The sequence below is a fragment of the Plutella xylostella genome, chromosome 4, assembly GCF_932276165.1.
Source record: "Plutella xylostella chromosome 4, ilPluXylo3.1, whole genome shotgun sequence".
NCBI lineage: Eukaryota > Metazoa > Arthropoda > Insecta > Lepidoptera > Plutellidae > Plutella > Plutella xylostella.
In genome coordinates, this window is record NC_063984.1 from 2,384,046 (window position 1) to 2,400,237 (window position 16,192).

At 38.0% G+C, this 16,192-nt stretch overlaps 1 protein-coding gene across 11 annotated transcripts in view; it reads right to left on the reverse strand.

Moving 5' to 3' along the window:
• LOC105393908 (voltage-dependent L-type calcium channel subunit beta-2) overlaps positions 1 to 16,192 on the reverse strand; it is a 101,111-nt gene that overhangs the window by 27,901 nt on the left and 57,018 nt on the right. Inside the window, exon 1 of one of the 11 annotated variants that reach the window (XM_048627139.1) lies at positions 3,761 to 3,959. The exons of the other annotated variants lie outside the window; for them this stretch is intronic. Within the exon in view, the coding sequence (XP_048483096.1) occupies positions 3,761 to 3,802 (42 nt within the window). The 5' untranslated portion in view covers positions 3,803 to 3,959. Of the gene's footprint in view, positions 1 to 3,760; positions 3,960 to 16,192 lie in introns of those variants that run through there. 11 annotated transcript variants of the gene reach the window in all.

Consider the following 16,192-nt stretch of genomic DNA (forward strand, 5'->3'; position numbering starts at 1 on the left):
TATTAATATTACTTACAAAGTTTATATTTTTGTACAATATATGGATAAGCCTTTCTCCAAGTATGTTGCAGTTCTACGATTTCCTCCCACAGTTTTGCATAACACCATCCTTTCTTAAGAGTACTAACTATGACACCTTTTGTAGATTGCCTTTGCATATCATAATTTAGATACCTATATAATTTTCTCTTCAATTATTGTCTATTAACTAATTTTATTTGAGCGCAGCCTTTGGCAAAAACACACTAATGTTTAAACAATTACTTATGTAGCATATAATATAAAATTAGATTAAGTAGTAAGTGTGCAGGTACCCGACCGTGATAATGTTTATTATTTTACATTACCTGTGAATCCTATCATTGGCCTTACTGTGTGCATATATTAAAATTTATGTTATTTAAGTTACGCTGTTGGATTCGTAAATAAATAAATAAAAAATAAATAAAAATAAATAAATAAATAAACTGTAACGGCTGGAAATCATTACACTACGAGTATAACCTACACTTGTTATTCTATGCCTATAGTAACTGATTTTACTAACTTTTAAGTACCTACTAAACACGTGAGGACAACATTATGGACGAAAGTGCACATGCCTAAGGCATGGAATAACGTGAGTCTGAAAACCTATATGTAATTGAAATTGCATTTAAGTATTTACATTTTTTCAATGCAACATGGACTCTATCACGTGAGCGGTAAGGTTGCATCAGGTGGGGCAGCGAGACGCTTGCGCCGTGCGTTCGTTTCGGTCACAATCGATAGATGGCGCCTCGGCGGCGTCCACTTTGACCTATTTGTTTAGAACTGTCTGCTGTCCTACCATCGACTACTGTAATAAACTGCGTAGTAGTGCAGTCCATAGACTAGAATATTTTAACTGTGCAGTCAATGAAAGATACGACCTGGCTATGCCATATGTTTGTTCACTACTATTTTTACCCGACTGCCGAAGGAGGAGGGTAATGTTTTTCGATTGTATGTTTGTATGTATGTTTGTCTGTTTCTTTGTTCTCTCCTGTAGTCTAAACGACTCGATAGATTTTGATGTATGAGGTATCGTTAGAAGCGTATTGATCGCGCGATGGTTATAGGCTGGTGATGGTTATGTGACGTTACATTAAAATGTATATAACGCCCTCTAGAGGACATAAAGTGATGATCGAAAAAATAATATTTTTCCAACTAAGCTGTGTGGGGTATCAAATGAAAGGGCTTGATTAGCACATTACAAAAATATGCATATTGGAGGTATTTAAATTACAACACTAAAATTATTGAATTAAAAAATGTTCATTAACTAAACCGGACTACTGACATAAAATTTCATAAAATAAAAATAAATAAAAGTTACAAATAAAAAATATATAATTATAAACAAACAAAAAACTCGACTTCACGCTAAAAAGGTCAAAACAAGCCTCAGTGTTAATGGAAAGTACTTATCGCAGGCGGGGACCAACTTGACCACAACACAAGGTGTCCTATCTAAGTAACATTCAGCTAAATGGTGAAATCTCTGCTGGTCCCCGCCTGCGATACTTTCCATTAACATTGGGGCTTGTTTTCATCTTTTTAGCGTGTAGTCGGGTTTTTTGTTTATTTATAATTGCCTTTGTGGTCTGGTGGTAGCTGTGCTTCATGACCCAGGGATCTGGGGTTCGATTCTCGGGTCAAATTGGAGTTTTTAAATAGCGGTAGTTTGGTTAAGACCTAAAAGGCTGATCACCTGTTGTCCAAAACCGTGAAACGATCCATGCTGCCGCATGGGCAGCAGATCCTGCGCCTAGGGCTCTCTCCAGTCGTGTCGGTCAATCCGTCCCATTGGGTTATGAGAGTGATGGAACAAAGAGTGCTCCTGTGTACACACTTGGGTACTATAATCTACTCCTGTGTAGATGAGACTATCAGCCGTGGTCAGAATGCTGGCACCAGTGATACTAAACGCTAGAAATATTAACTGGCACTTCAATTGATTATCCATCGATGACTGACAGTTTATTTTATTATGGTTATGATAACTCATTACCTTTTAAATTAATAGCCTAATAAAACCGACTTTTAAATACTCTACATTTCACTCAATACCAAACATGACAACCTAGAACAAACCATGTTTTGAATAGTTGTACAATTATTAACTCGCATCTATATGGGACTCACGATAGCCTGCCAACTCTTAGATTTTCAGTGTCAGCATTTGGAACTCCGGTCAACAAAGGAGGAGCATATCTTGAACCTCAGACACTCAAGTTTTTGCACTTGAATTTTGCATCGGGGCTAAACCGACTAGTGTATTGATTTGTAATTGAAAATGGGGTTAATTTGTTTGACGTCATCCGTAGGGCGGCATCGTTTGTGTCGTATTGTTATTATGTTAGCAGTGACGTGGTTAGAGACTGTAGGAGTTATGTAGGAGTTCGAAAAGTGGAATGAGCTAAGGCCAATGATATTCTTAAAGTGAAAAACAGCATAGCCATCTCAAAGTGAAGGCGTACAATAAAAGTCTATTGACTACTGAGCTTTCTTTAGATTGTAACACAGGTGTAGATCTGTTGTCTGGAAGAGGTCGCTTTTAGCGATAAGACCGCCATTTGTGCATCACTGTTATTTAAGTTAGATTTAAGTTTTTTTTTATGGTGTGCAAATAAAGATTATTGTATTGTATTGTATAGATCTTTCGCCATTTCAGTTAGTTTTTTTTTATTTTTATTTATTTATTTTGTGAGATGTAATAACATATCAATGAATATAATATTATTATTAGCGTTCCAATTTCTCCATAGTCGGTTATCTAACCGACCGGGATTGATTTATAAATTAAACGTCATCTCCATATAAAATTCATGACAGATGTGTCAAAAGTCAACCGCTACTCCCTGGTTATGCTCTAGCCGACAATGGAGAAATTGGCACTTAAAATGGTTAAGTATTGTCTAAACTTTACTTGATTTTTGAGAGCTTTGCGTTGGCACTTTTTAAAGTTGGCAATGTTATACGATTTGTTCATAAGGCATTTTTTTCAAATGCACCAACATGTAGTTTGATGTTTATTTACTAGTTTATAGATAGTGACATCTATTGGAATCACGTGGAAACAGATCTGATATAGGTACATTGCTTAACATTGTAATAGGTATACAATACGAAGAGAAAATATAGTATCCTTAATGTACTGTTAAGATCACACTATCATGTATTGTATTTTCACAACTACTTATCGATTTTTTTATAATGATTTAGATGGGAAGAATTGGTTAGACATACAAACACAAACACTTAAACCTAACTAATAAATAATAGTTTCTTTAGTTATTTGTATTGCTTAGTGTATAGCCGAGTTTTGAGCATTTTTGATCCAATAACTAATAAGAATAATCCGTATAATTAAATCCATAATATAACATTAAATAAATAGATTACCATGCATATCTATTGTAGGTGTAATAATAATTGTATCAAAACGTAAGTATGTCTGGAAGATTATATTAAAAAAACCATGAATGCTAGTTTATAATTAGAAATACGGGCATAGTACTCGGGCACATGTACACTTCCACGTCATGTTTAGATCCAATACCCTTGTAATCAAAACTGTTCTTAGCCACAACATTTCATTCCCTCAGCTTCTTATAGCCTCAGAGACTAAATCATCGTCTAAAACCAGGCATTATTCATAGATCGGGGTGTAAAATAAACAATATCGCACACGAAGGAGACATTAGTCACAAACCATCTGTTTTCATGAACCTACCCGCCGCTTCAGCTTGTACCGTTGGCGCCTGAACTTGTCCATGTTTCGGCCTTTGTCATAAGTCACTCATCACTAATATGTTTTATCACTTATCACTACGGGACACTGTACACAGGGACACTGGTTTTTGTGCATTATTTGAGTGTTTTTTGTTGTAAAACTGTGCTGGGAGCGGCGCGCGCGCCGAGCGGCTGCGCGCTAAAAATATATAACTTTTACTATGAAATGTGGGTGGAGCGAGCGCGCGCGCCGCGGCCGCCGGGAGCTGTACATTGGGTCATAAGATAAAACATATTTTAACCAATACTTTTGTTAATTAAAAATCTAAGAAAATCACACATATATTTTTAACATCTCATTTAGAACTACAAATTAAATACCACAATTACAAAAATGAAGGCTGGGTGTCGCCAAACCAATCCCATAACGAGCCGACAAGGTCACTACTCCCTAGAGTTTTACATCCCAATCCTTTTACCAGCCCGAGCGGCAATGGACGTCGATATGCCACAAAACGCCACTTCCATTCTATCAGCCGGATTACCACAGATCCGTCTCACTTCCACTATCATTGTAGCTCTTATGTCTAGCGGCTAAGGTCGGGAATGAGTGGTCGGAGCCCCAGCTGGTTTGCAATACATCGTCTGGTGTATGAGCCAGCGGTTCCGCCTGCCACGACATTGATCTGTCAAACTTCATACACACCGCGAGCGTAGCTCTGCAGCAGAAGCGAGGTATAAAGGAGCTTATGATGATGGTGGTAAGGGTGACGGGGGGTGCAAAGTTATGGTGGTAGGTTGGTACTGGCACGCGATGGCATTGTTTGATAATTTCGTAGCCTCCTGCTGATACTGTGTCTAGGTACCTATAGCTACCCAACTACAACTCGTACTACCAATATTGTAAATGTTATAGGTAAGTACAAATACATTCACATATAGCGTGTTGCAAAAAGATAGAAAGCCGAAAGAAGGGGTGAACGGTAATCCTAAGCAACTGCGAAAAAAATATCAGCTCCCCATACACCTACTTAAAAATGACGTGATGTTTTTCTGCTTTAATTTTCATGTGTTTGTTAAAATTATAAAATACCAATAGCAGCAGCAGTTCTTATCTGAATAATATCGTTCTTAGTTTATATTCAATAAACTGTAAGTTCAGTAACTTGTTTAGGTTAGGAAAAGCTCTACGAGAGCTTTAACCAGTCACGCCATCTGTTGACAACCATTCGAAGCACCAGATTGGCTCAAAGAACCGTAAGCTTTACAACTGGAAATGGAGCTTTCATTCAGTTGATAGTCACTCCAGTGCCTCGACAGAGGGCGTAACTGTAGTCTAGTACCTCTGCTTCTGCATAGATGTCGCTGACAGTTTCAAAAGTGATCATGTCCGATGAAAACAGAGGAGAGTAGAGTCATCATTACATATTTGTATTGTATTACATACCTTATGGCATGAATCTGTGTCTTTCTGTCGTTGGATGGGCCGATTTTAATATTGTTAATAGGTAGGTACATAATGTTAATAAGGTAATATGTTTAGCTATCTTTAAGTTATTTTTAAGTCATTTGACTTTAATATAACTTTCAGCATTTCAAGGGTTAATTACATTTCTTCATAACGTCTCGGTAGCAAACTACGTCAAGGAATAGGGGTCACTTAGTTAGAAACATTACTTATAAGGACGTTTTCAACATATCTTCAACAACCTAACCGGTAATGAAATGAATTCCTGTTTTAGCTAAGTTCAAAGTTTTAACATCCAACTTGCATGATTTGCAAATCATTTTATTTTTAAATAGATGTTTTAAAACAGTTCATAGTTTTTACAGGAATAAGTACTAGAATAAGCCGAAAGGGGCTGACTTGAAGCCATCCTGTAGGTATACCATTTTGTTATAATAATACAACTGGAAAATTCTAAGAACATTTTTTTTTTCATACAAACTTTTTTGTCTCTTGTCCTTTTTCGCGGATTTTTTTTTATTATAACCAGCCACTGCTCAAAAATGCTTCAATCAAATTAAGCCCTAAAATTGATTCCCCCCGTGAGACCGGTGTGTAATTATAAAATACTGTGGAGTAAGTAAATAGTTTTTTTTGCAACATGAAGGACTAAAATGGAAGCAAACATTTACCGACAAAGTGAATCGATTGTTATCTCAAACAAACCTCTCGAGACGGCCATTACAAATGTCTCAATTCCAACATTTAAATGTATTTTTAAAGTCACTCCGAGTACTTACTTACAAAGCGTCGCCAACACGGAAACCACTTCAGCCATTTCCTTCAGAGACATCCACTGAAAGGACATTGCCCTCTCATTAAAGGGCTTTCACCATCCATCGACGGTTTTACAAGAAACTAACTCAAAAATGTAGAGGCAAACAGGCAATGTACACCGCCGGACTATATTTGTGCTAGTGTCGCGTTACCCAGTCCATTTCGGTCACGGCACGAGGCCCTTCTCTTATTTTTATTTTGTCAAATTGTATCTGAAATAAAAGCGGCTCGTGTAATAAAAATACCATCGGTAACTGTTATTGCAGTGGAGTGAAGGTGACAAAAATAGAGGGAATGCTGAGGGCTGGGCGCGGCGGCCACAGAGTAAGGACTCGCGTAGATGCATAATATAGGGCAAGTAAGAACGTACGAAAGTATGTATATTATCTTGTTCTGTGTGATTTTTGTGACTAAATATAAGAGCTTAACTCCATTCAGTATGGACTTGGGTTTCGAAATTACAGGAATCACTATAAAATAATCATTCAATTACCTGAATATATTATATTTTACAAAATTGTGCCAAGGTTTATAAAGTGTTATGAAACTTTTCATGTAAAACCGTAAGAGTGAAAATAGAAGTGCGGTGATGCCTGTGAAATCAATGAAAATTGAAGTAGTCATGCCCTCGTAAGGGTTAAAATGTAGTTCAGTGCCCATGTCCAAGTCTACTACAGTCCCTACTCCCGCGCGCGCGCAGGAAGCGAGTTTCCACTTATTTTCTCCCGAGTCGCACTCATTAGCGCCCGTGTATAATGTTCTCATTATTTTTAGCGTTTTCCATATCTATCTATTCCCACTTGCTCTTTGTAGGTGTTCTTTTTTCAAATGTCGCGCCTCTAATTATAAGGATGTGAGGGAAACGGATGCTACTCGTTGCGATAGATATTTTTTAAATAACTGTTTTGTTCTTGATTTTAGACGAAATAGTTATGGGACTGTATGTATTTTTCATTTGTATAACACGAGAAGTATTTCTCTTAAACAAAAATAATAGATATTGAGAATTTTGTGATCGATTTCAATATGTTCCTTTACCGAAACTTTACACCCCATTTACGCTTTAACTTTGATACATGTAGGTAAGTATCTAAATAAAGTTGAATTAAAGTACCGAACTACGTTTGTGGACACAATTATGATATTAAATTTAATTTATTCTGCACTTCATAATATTACATATATAGTGAGTTAGTGACAGATACTGAAAGGAAATGCTGGCAGTAAAATAGGAGTTTAATACTGTTTATTCAAGACTGTCGGCCACTTAACATTGTGAGCAGTACAAACAGTGCAGCTTGCTTGTTTTTCAGGATATAATTACAAAGATTCAGAAATAGACACGACTTGACCGCCCCATGCTGAATAAAGACTGGAACAGGACATTGTATGTGAATTCTATTATTCAGCTTTATCTCTACAAATGTATGGAAAACTATGAAATCAAAAGGTATATGATCTCGTTCTTAACTAACCTAATTTATACGTTTAGGTATAATTTCTACGTTTCAAATATTTGGTAAAAAAACATTTTTTTCAATAGTCACTTAAAGCTATCATTAAATGAAGTTATCAATTAAGTGACAACAACTTTATCAGATTACTTTTGAGAAATAGGAATAAGACTGAATTGTATTTATTTGATTATAAGAACTAGGTAGGTACTTACGAAGTCAATGTTATATTCGGCGACAATACAACCAAAATAACACTTATAATATAAAACAGGGCGAAAGTAATGAAAACTCGAAGAAGTTTCGTCAGAAAGTGATATAAATTTAACACCTGTCGTACTATCATTCAAAACTACCCTCATGTTTCCACTTCGACTGTTAAAGCGATGAACAGTATCCATTGACGGCTTATAAACTACTGAAAATTAATGAATCTTCATTACTCCTAACATTTTAGTCTTTAGAAATCAAGGTTTATTGTAGATAACTGTTTTATTGCTGTCCCTATTAACTCATACAGAAATCATAAAATCCGTTTTTGCGTTAGGCCACAATACACCAGATTAACTTAAAATAATATGAAAAGTAACATTTTATTTCAGCAAAACAGTTTACCTGTAACAATACTCTACAGGTCTTTAAAAATACAACGAGTTCACCATAGTCTAACAATCCACTAAAAGTACACAATACAACTTAAAAGTTATACATATATAAATGTTAAGGGGAAGCCAGCAATGCATACCTCTCAACTTGTTCGGAAAGTTATCACTTTCAGCATGGCGTGGCACGGACAGCGCTGGGGGTTACTCTATATGACGAAAAACTAAGTTTCGGAGCGCTGCTGCTCGATTCACGACTCTATATCTGGTTGTATTAAACGTGCCAATTGCGCGACAGCTCTCGTTCGTTTGTTTTATGACGATGATAAAGTAACCCTCCTGGAGGCGCCATCGCGTTCCTCACGCAACTCCACCTCTGCTCCGCTGAATAATTGCCAGTCATCAAACAATACATAAGTTTTATTGCACTGCTATTTCGTTCGAACCGAAAGTGTCAGTAGGTTTTGGGAGTTTTTAAAAGTTTGTCACTCGTTGCGTAGTGATTCATTATCATTAGTTTGAAAAAAGTAATTATGTGTTCGTAAAAATATTTTTACGTCAACGTCAACGAAAACTATCCACATCAGCCAAAAGACGAAACTTTTACACCCGGTGACAACAACTACTATGTTGTAATAACACTAGTTTTACTAAACCATTTACAGGAGTACTACTTATGTGCTATAAAATCCAAACTATAACTATACTAACACTATGACCCACTTAACTCCCACCAACATATTCACATGTATACTCCGGAAAATCAAGAAACCGCTGACTTGGCAGTAGGCTACATAACTTACCGCAATATACAATCCCCCCTTCTTTAACCACTAGCGCTCAATAAATAGCGGCGTAGCGCTGTTATCTTTGTATTTTATTATTTTACGCAACTGTCAGGAGGTGGCGGGATACTATCGCACGCACGATACAATACATAAAAACACTGAGCAATTTCGTTTTGGCAAGTCGCTCCGGCAATTAACGCCATCACGCGAGGCGCCGACATCGCCGCCTGCCCCTTAACAGAGGGTAAGGGCTTTTAAGTGTTAAGGGGCATGTGTTTTGATAGCTGAATTTGTAAGGAACAAACGATGTTTTGAACAGATTACTTAGGCGCTGCGGTAAATGTAAATACATGCCTTAATTTAACAGTCTTTCGGTTTAGCTGATCGCTAAGGAGTGACTTTATTATATCACCTAGAAATAAACACTAGCGATGACGTCTATTATAATAATTCAAGATAAGGAGAGTTTTTATAACATGCTATAAAACTTTCGGCAATTATAAACCATTCTAATATACACTCACGGGCAATGAAAAGGTTCCACTTAGAAAATCACCAAATAACTCCTAAACGGAAAAGGCTAGATTAATTACAATTACTGCAACATTAAAATACATTTAACAGAGCATCAGGATATCACCAACTGAAAAAGGTACCTATCAATTATTAATTGATAAAATTATATGTTTGAAAAAATTGGGGTCGTTTGGTGTCGATATTTTGTGAGTGGAAACTTTTCATTGCCCGTGAGTGTATTAAATTCGTTTATACAAAACATGTGTAATGAAAAGCTTACTTCTTGTAACCACCAAAAATAGTCCACCTGATGGTACATATACTTTTGTAAATTGTGCAATAAAAGTATAAATAAATACATCATTCCGGCTTCTCCGGATGTTTATCTAATAGGCCACATATCTTGGTATCATCTTAGTACATTTAGTGTTATACTTACGTTTTTTGATACAAAAATCTTAACTTCGCCTTAACCCCAAAAGTCCACTTACGGCGTTTTCACCTCGAAGCGCTAAGTACGAAGTTTGTATGCGCGATATCACGCCTTCCCCCAATCCATGATGGCGTGAGGATTATTGTTATTTACCCCATAATTGTGCCCCAATCCGCGCTCTGCCACGCTTGTTATTGCTGTATAAACTCATTTTGTGGGCAAAATGCGTTGTAATCGAGAATGCAGGTTTCTGGTGGACTTGTGTATTACTTAGGTTTAGCTGGGTCAAAGTATTTCCCTTCAAATGAGAAGTTTCACGCTTCTGGACCGATTTTAGAAAGTAATTGCTACCAAACGAAATAGAGAAGATTTATTACAATCAAAGTATGTATATGCATACATAGGTTGGCTGAGCTGAAATGAAGGGGAAATGTACAAAGGTTCCACTCGAGAGAGACACGTACAGGAACTTCACCCCATCTCAGAATAGATTAGAATAGAATATGCATACATAAAGCACCTTAAACAATTTTTTCACGAAAATCGTACTCAAGTATAGTGTTAAAATAAACTTTGAGCTTTTGTTACCGGATGACCGGTCATCACGAAATGTCCCCTTCGTGATGACTAGTTTAGTTACTAATGGTAAGCTCTAGAAAATAACCAGAACTGTTCATATAAATAGATTAGGTTTCTATTATAGTACCAAACGAAAAGCTGACATAGACAGTGGTTGTTTAGAAACTCAGTTTTAACAAAAGCATTTTCTTCCTTTTACTTTTCTTATATACAACTTTATTGCAAGAGATCTATTTTACCGATAAGCCGCCTATTGTGCATAATCGTAGGTAGATTTGTTGTTTGTGAGCTCAATGTATTATAGTCGCAATATTATATTCAGTACCTTGATCATGAATGCATTAAGTACCATCTAGAATCCCCAATCATACCCGACATATAATAAGTAACAGATAAATCCCAAGACGCTCGGCACACGGCGAAAACAAAAAGACCAGTGTCTGATATAAATATACTTCTCCCACATCTCATCGCCACAAACTCGGCCCTAAGTAGGTACTTTCACAATGTATTTACATAAAAGTGACTGAAAATAGTCGGACTGTCTGTAGGAAGCGTGATTCAGTCGCCTGGAGGAAGATTACTGGTGTCGCACTAAAATAAATTGTTCAGTGGAACTACTCTTACGAGGTACGGTCGGCTGCATAAGGAGCTATACAGTTTTGTTCTTTGTCAAACTGACCGACTATCAAAGATAGGTGGTTTCGTTTTTGGTGGTTTTGAAAGCTTACGCTCAGAGAGTGTAAGAAATTAACCTCTTCGGGTGCAAATGACTGTCATCAGGCTGGCTTTCACCATGGCGTAAACCATAGTCAGTCAGTTCTAGAGTTTATCCCCGACCACATAGAATTAGAAGGATAAGAAGCAGAAGCTCACTGTACCTATTTGCTGGAGAATTTTCGGGCGGAGTCAATGCAACGTTCTTTGGATGTATAGAAAGTTTTTCATTAATCTTTGGCTATCTGTAGGAATCTCGTTCCTAGTTCCGTGTGTGGTTAAGTCTTCATTGTACTTCATTTAAAAGAAGGAACATATAAAAATTCTAGGCCATATTGACCCTAACCTTAAAAGTGTCAAGTTGACCTTTGATTCGTAGCAGCTACAGTGTTCTTGGGAGTCCTTCGTCCAGCAGAAGTCACTGGATGTGATTCATAGCTTTCCGTATCCAATAATTGTTGTTGTATATATTGATTATGAATGCTTTCAGCCTCTATCTTATACTCCCCAGTCCCCAACAATTATGAGCCATCATGATGCACATCTAATTGTAAAAATATACAAGTAGTCAGTGGATCTGGGTCAGGCAGAGGTGATTGTGATGCAACTGGCTGGAATCTTGTTTTCTTCAGTTTTCATGAGGCGTGTAAGTACAACGACACTTTGATATGTACTAGATGGAGTGTCAGTGCAAAAGAAACGTCTTGACAAATAACACCCCACTTTACTACTGAGCTAGCTAGTCACCTTTTTTATGGATAGCCTGCAGGTATTGGACATCAGCGTATGAATGATGAGCTATTTCTGGAATATACCTACCACAATTTTAGGCTTCATCAACAAAATCTATGAAAAAATAGCTGTTAGGATTAAGAAAAGACTAGGAAAATCAGATCATGTCCCACAGCTGAATTAGACTTCCCAAAAGTATCAAATGAAAACCCACCACTATTTTTCCGCATGATTTCTCCACAACAATCCAAAAACACAGCCAACCATAGACAACAAGTTTCTAGAATATAGCGTTAATTTATTTACTTCTATGAGAATACATGTACATAATTATTACATCAAAGGGTATACAAACATTGTGAAATCTACCAAACGCGTGACACATAATCCGGGTAAATGAGTGAACAAACTACACAAGAAAGAGTGTAATAATATGAAACGCGTAAATATATATCGCTCGGCGGCGCTATGAATAAATACTCGTATAAACTCGGAACTGTAAAGATTTTAGTTAGAGAGCTCTATAAACACATGGAGTTACTAAAGTTTAGGGCCATCTTTATTTTGGATGTGGCAATTATAGTTTTTTTATGCTTTTATGCTGTATTAGGTACCTGTCAAAAGTTTCTCGGCATTTGACAGAACCTTTTAGCAGTGTATATCTATGTACAATTATACATCTGTTTACTTTGGTGGTAAGATCATAACTCATAAATATTTATCATCACATCATCACGACCCATTATGTCCCCACTGCTGGGGCACGGGTCTCCTTCCAATGAAGGAAGGGTTTAGGCCTAGTCCACCACGCTGGCCAAGTGCGGGTAGGTGGACCCCAACACAAGCAAGCTTGTGCTGAGAGAGTTGTCGGGTAAGTGGGCAACCCGACTGTCAGATGTTTTCAAGCCGCCCGAAGGCCTCTGACTAGGCTTAACGACTGCTGCCGAAGCAGCAACCGGGACCCACGGCTTAACGTGCCGTCCGAAGCACGGAATAAATATTTATAGATGATTGTAAATAATTGTTTGTCATTCTTCATCATTCTCAGTTAATGTATTGTGCAGTGCTGGACATAGGTCACTACCAGGAGGCAACAATAATCAGTTTAGCCATTACTCTTTAAGAAATCGTTGAAATCATTTATATAGTTTATGACAGACTAATAGTATAATATTATATAAAAAATTACACTCCTCAAATTAAACATCCAGACGATTGATAATAATAATATATGTTCCTAGTGGCAGGGTGTTTCAAGTTGTAAAAGGCATTTTACCAGTCTGCGGCTGGCTTTTCGGATCTGGGATCGGACTCTATATGACGAAAAACTAAGTTTCGGAGCGCAACACGACTCTGTCCTATTGCAATAAATGTGCCGACTGCACAACAGCTCTCGTTCGTTAGTCGATTTAGATAGTGACCCTCCTAAACCTTTGCGCCCAGATTTGCTCACGTGAATTTTGTTAATTAAATCTACCACATCCACTGAGTGTAGGTATTCCTACTCCCAGTAGAGTCGAGTGCAATGCGCCCACACGCATATATTTTTGTTGGCGACACTCTCTTGCTTCATTTTGAGTTATATCCAACTGGTACTTACCGACGTTACTTCGGGAATTTATAAAGATTAGCACGTGTATTAGATTAGACGGTATTAGATGTACAATAAATATAGATACAGAATCGGTTTTCCGTAAGTGATTCTCAGTAAACTGTGGTTTGGGTCGGATTAGAGAGATACTTTTATATCTTTAGGCTTTGTTTACAGATTTATCGAAATAAACTAAAAGTATTTTATTTTCTTGAATTTCACATAGTTTCAAGTATGTATATTTAGTAGTACCTTAAGTAGTAGGTAATTGCCTTGATTCTTTCAGACAAAAACAGTTATTTGAATCCTAACTATATAATATTATAAATGGGAAAGTAACGGTGTCTCTCTGTCTGTCTGTTACTCTTTCACGCCAAAGCTACTGAACGGATTTGAATGAAATTTGGTATACATACGGTCTAGACCCTGGGAAAGAACATAGGCTACTTTTTATCCCGGAATTCCCACGGGAAAACTTAATAAGGCGAAGCAAAGCTCGCGGGAACAGCTAGTTAAATATAAATGCAATGCGACATGGGCGGAAACAATAACTTATTGGCCACATGAGATTTTGATGATATTGACAATATTTATTGTAATTATCATCTCATGAGGTAATTTTACGCGAATCGCAGTATAGTAACTACTACTATCTACGGTACATACTAAAGACTGGTAATCATAGAAATCTAATGTAATGACTCGTAAGATAATATAGGCTGACTCACAAACACCAATCTAAACTTCCATGAAAGTCACCCCCCTTTCTCTATGTTGAGTCAGTGCTCAAGACTTCAGTATGAGTCACATTGAGTGTATGAATACTGGTTCATCCGGGAATCACATTACTCATATAAATAAGTAAGCTTGAATTACAGCGGTAAGGGGCCCCCCACCCTCTCTTCTTACCCCTCTAGGACGCGGCGGTACTATCCTAACTAATATTATAAATGCGAAAGTAACTGTGTCTGTCTGTCTGTCTGTCTGTTACTCTTTCACGCCAAAACTACTGAACGGATTTGAATGAAATTTGGTATACATATAGTCTAGACCCTGGGAAAGAACATAGGCTACTTTTTATCACGGAATTCCCACGGGATTTTTTTTTAAGGCGAAGCGAAGCGCGCGGGAACAGCTAGTTTTGTAATATCGACGTGGCAACGTAACCGCAACTATGTGCTAATGCTAGTAGTTATATTTCTAAACCCCGACGGCAAAAGTCAGGTGTTATAGGTAGGTTTAACGTGTCTGTTTATTAAATTTGTACCGCCCGTCTTGAAAGCAGAGTAAAGCAGTTACATACATGAAACCATCGATATAGATTTCATTTCATCTTCTAACTCGCTCAGGAGACCGTTACAACGAAGTTCTTTACATAGGGTAGCAGTTATATTTATTTCCGGCAGCCATTCCTAGTGACTCCAATGTACGATAATGTGTACATAATATCTTCATTTTCAGAATCGGCGCCATTATCTTCCGATAAATTAATGAATACCAACACCATCTGACAGGAAAGGAACCTGTCTACCCTCTGATTCTGTGCGCACGCGCCGCAACAGTGTGGGTTACTCTAGCTTAGGCCCGGATCTCCTATTACGCGCCGCAGGTCGCGTCCAGCGTCACGCCGCAGGCCGTGTCACAATGCTCACTACATTTACGCGCCAACGTCGGCGTGTGAGGGAGACCGCATCAGTACATTTCTATAGTGAGCATCGTGACGCGGCCTACGGCGTGACGCTGGACGTGACCTGCGGCGTAAATAGGAGACCCAGGCCTTATTAGTAAAAAAAGAAACAAACCAGAGCTGTTATGCAATCGATACGTTTAATACAAGGAGATAGAGTATACATCTAGTACGGGTTTCGCTCTATGTATAATTTAAAAAAATACGTTTTTATCTGTCATCTGCACAGGTTAGGTATACTTATATAAAGAAACAACATTAAAAACATCCGCTAGATGTCAGGATCCTGGAAAACGTAAAATTTCACATCAATCCCAAACTTCGTTTTCCGTAAGCTAGAGTGACCCTGAGTTCCGTCCTGCGCCCGCGCACGCGTCGCGCACCACGCGCCGGCGCTGATTGGCCGCAGCTGTGGGATCCTCTTATTGGTAACGTTTTTGAATTGGAAAGCTTTTTTATGTGCGAATAAACTGCATGCGGAGCTAATACGGAGTGAGAATTTTTAAGCCATTTGGAAGACCCTTAGAAGGCTCATAAGTAAAGCAACATGGTATTTTTAGTATTTATGATTACCGGACCGGTGGGCCATAGTTGTCACCGAGTGGGTGCCCAGACTGCCCAGTGACGGACGTCGGCGCCGAAGAAGACCTAGGCGGAGATGGCGGGACGACATTGACAAGTTTTTGCCTGAGTGGTCCGAAGTTGCGGGGGATCGCGATATTTGGACCAAACATAAGGAGGCCTTCGCCCAGCAGTAATAATAATAATAATAATAACCGTGGGGACATCTCACACACGGCCATCCGACCCCAAGCTAGGTAGAACCTGTGTTATGGGTGTCGGACAGCTGATATATCTACACAAATACATAGATAGATAGATACTAAATATAAATATCAACACCCAAGACCCGAGAACAAAATATCTGTGTTTAAACAAATATCTGCCCCAGCCGGGAATCGAACCCGGGACCTTCGGCTCAGTAGTCAGGGTTACTAACCACTACGCCATTCGGTCGTCAATGGGACACAAACTAGGCTACATGTATAA